Source organism: Taudactylus pleione, unplaced genomic scaffold, assembly GCF_031769625.1.
Source record: "Taudactylus pleione unplaced genomic scaffold, aTauple2 ptg000198l, whole genome shotgun sequence".
NCBI classification, from domain to species: Eukaryota; Metazoa; Chordata; class Amphibia; order Anura; family Myobatrachidae; genus Taudactylus; species Taudactylus pleione.
The window spans coordinates 8,764,711-8,767,500 of record NW_028284600.1 but is presented as its reverse complement, the minus strand read 5'-3'; the positions used below and the strand labels follow the sequence as shown (position 1 = coordinate 8,767,500).

The 2,790-nt window shown below is 40.6% G+C and overlaps 1 protein-coding gene across 1 annotated transcript in view; it reads left to right on the top strand.

The window, feature by feature from the left end:
- Positions 1-2,790, top strand: part of HMX3 (H6 family homeobox 3) — a 3,223-nt gene extending 433 nt beyond the window's left edge. Inside the window, exons 1-2 of the mRNA XM_088476965.1 lie at positions 1-139; positions 941-2,790. The exon at positions 1-139 is cut by the window's left edge and continues 433 nt beyond it. Coding sequence (XP_088333091.1) covers positions 1-139; positions 941-1,560 — 759 coding nt within the window. The 3' untranslated portion in view covers positions 1,561-2,790. The remainder of the gene's footprint in view (positions 140-940) is intronic.

The following is a 2,790-nucleotide window of genomic DNA, read 5'->3' as shown; positions in this document are numbered from 1 at the left end:
CCACTGACAGATCTGTCCTTTCCCCGGCTGGAGATCCCAACGCAGAGGTTCGCCTTACCTGCACATTACTTCGAGAGGTCCCCTGCCTGGTGGTACTCATACACCTTGACGCATGGAGGTCACATACCCAGGACTGAAGGTATAAACTTTCTCCTTGCAAGTATGAACTTGTTTGTAGCATAGGGAGTAGAGGGTCTCAGGTGTCTGCGGAAGCTGGGGAACTACAGGTCCAAGCATAGCCAACAGGGCATGCTGGGAGTTGTAGTTAAGCAATAGTTGAAGAGGCACAAATGTCCTCTGCAGCAAAGTCTGGAGTGCGCTTCCCAGGACGCACAGCTAAAGCCAACACTGAGAACGTTCAATTCATAAACAAAACAATTGTTCCATAACTTGTCACTCAGAAGCAAGCTGGGCAGATGGGAAGGAATGTTTAATAATACTTTTTATTGGACTTGGACTGGGATGGATAGGCGCGCGGTCATGTACTAATGGACAGGACTATTAATGGGGAGATAAGTGCAACTTTCAGATCTTCTCTGACGGGTTTTTTTCGGAATGCATTTAAATAAAGAGTCTGAGGAATGACACAAATGACAATTGGTTCATTATAATTAAATAGAGAGCGGAAATAGAAAGTTAGGCACTGGATTATTAATCCAAATTAACTTCCTCTTTTTTTTTTGCATCTGCATATGGAAAATATGTACGATAAATCTATTCAAATAAAAAAGACACTAGTTATCCTGGGGTGTAACTGCTATAAGGGCTCGCATGAAAAATATTGGCTTTATCTGGCTTTTTTCTTTGGGTCTCTAGCCCTGTCTGATGATTACATCTCCTGAAGTCTTTAGGGCGCACGTTTCAGATAAATTGGTTGTAATGATGACAGTGATAATGTTATTGTGACAGTGACTAATGACTGCTGTTTGTTTGTCTTTAGCTCCAGAGAAGAGCCTGCTGCTTGGTCCTCCATCACCGGTCTCTGGAGGCGAGAGAGACTCTCCAGAACCCATCCATGCCCTCAAATCAGACCTGGACCACAAAGAGAATGATTCCAAGAGTCCAGAGGAAATCATCCTGGAGGAGAGCGACACAGAGGACGGCAAGAAAGACGAGAGTGGAGAGGACTGGAAGAAAAGGGAGGACAGCCCGGACAAGAAGCCCTGTAGGAAGAAGAAGACCCGGACAGTGTTCTCCAGGAGCCAGGTCTTCCAGCTGGAGTCTACCTTTGACATGAAGAGATACCTCAGCAGCTCAGAGAGGGCAGGACTGGCGGCCTCTCTGCACCTGACAGAGACTCAGGTCAAAATCTGGTTCCAGAACAGGAGAAACAAATGGAAACGGCAGCTGGCAGCAGAACTGGAGGCTGCCAACCTAAGCCACGCAGCTGCCCAGAGAATCGTGCGAGTGCCCATCTTGTACCATGAGAACTCCTCTAGTGCAGAGAGTGCCAGCTCTGGAGCCAACGTGCCAGTCAGTCAGCCCCTCCTGACTTTTCCCCATCCTGTATACTACTCCCATCCTGTGGTCACATCAGTTCCATTACTCAGGCCAGTCTGAGGACTGGTGAGCATCCTGGGCACTGGTAGGGATGGACATGTGTCATTAAGACCCACTGGTCTGGTGGACAGGACTAGCCACCATGAGTTATTAACGCTGCAGGACTTCTCCAAAGTGTTTGTAAGTACTGAATATGGCCGAACCCCAGGGAAAGGGAAGGTCGCGCAATGTTTAAAAAGAGGACTCCTAAAAATACAGTTTTTTTTGTTTTGTTTTGTTTTTTTTAAGTGAACAAAACGCGCAGGTATTTGTGACACCGGATTTTTTTTTTAAATAATTATTATTTCATTAACAAAAGGGCAAATGTAATTACATTGTTTTCCTGTTCAATTTGCCAAATACTCTGAAATAACTAATTAATGCAATCGCACTCTCTTATATCTTATTGCAGGTATGTTACCACTAAACGCTGTAATTTTATTTTCTATTGGGGCAGAACAAGCGCATTGGCTATTTGTATAAATAGTTGTTTTGCTCAATTTTGTAACTTCTCTCTCATTTTTAATTATTAATATTATTATTAACCAATTACATTATTTATTATAAATGCTTATTCGGTCTTCAAAACACATGGTCTTGTTATTTTTCATCTATTTTATTTTTATTTTTTTTGTCCTTTAGGCATTTTGACTTGAAATAAATACTGTACATTTTTGTACGTTTTTTTGTTGAAAACTTGTGTTGTAATATATATATATATTTTTGTTTGGACTGTGCAATATAAGTGATAGTTTACAGCCCCTTTGAAGATTATTGTTTTGCTGATCATAATAGAAAATGAGGATGGGAACCTTGGATAATGATTCAATCACCGCATCAAAAGGCAAAACAGTATTGAGTAGTGGTATATAATAATATATATATATATAGATATATATATATATATATATAACTACGGGAATTTCAACGTAAAGTAGGGGCTGGAAACTTGAGTGTGTCATGGAAAATGAGACTAGAAGCTGGGCTTTGTATTAAGGGACAATCAATAATGTAATTTAAGTTATTTTGTAAATATACAGTATCCATACATTGTGGGGTTCTGGTGGCTCTGCGCAGTCTATTCTTTTTTTTCCCCAGTTACTTGTTCCATAGGAAAATACGTGGACAGGGCGCAGGGCACCAACTCCCCACCTGTATCTTGGACATATTTCAGACTTTTTTTTAATAAAATATATTTGTAAAAATTAATGTTTGTTGTGAAAATGAGAAAAAAAAAATCAATAAAAATAA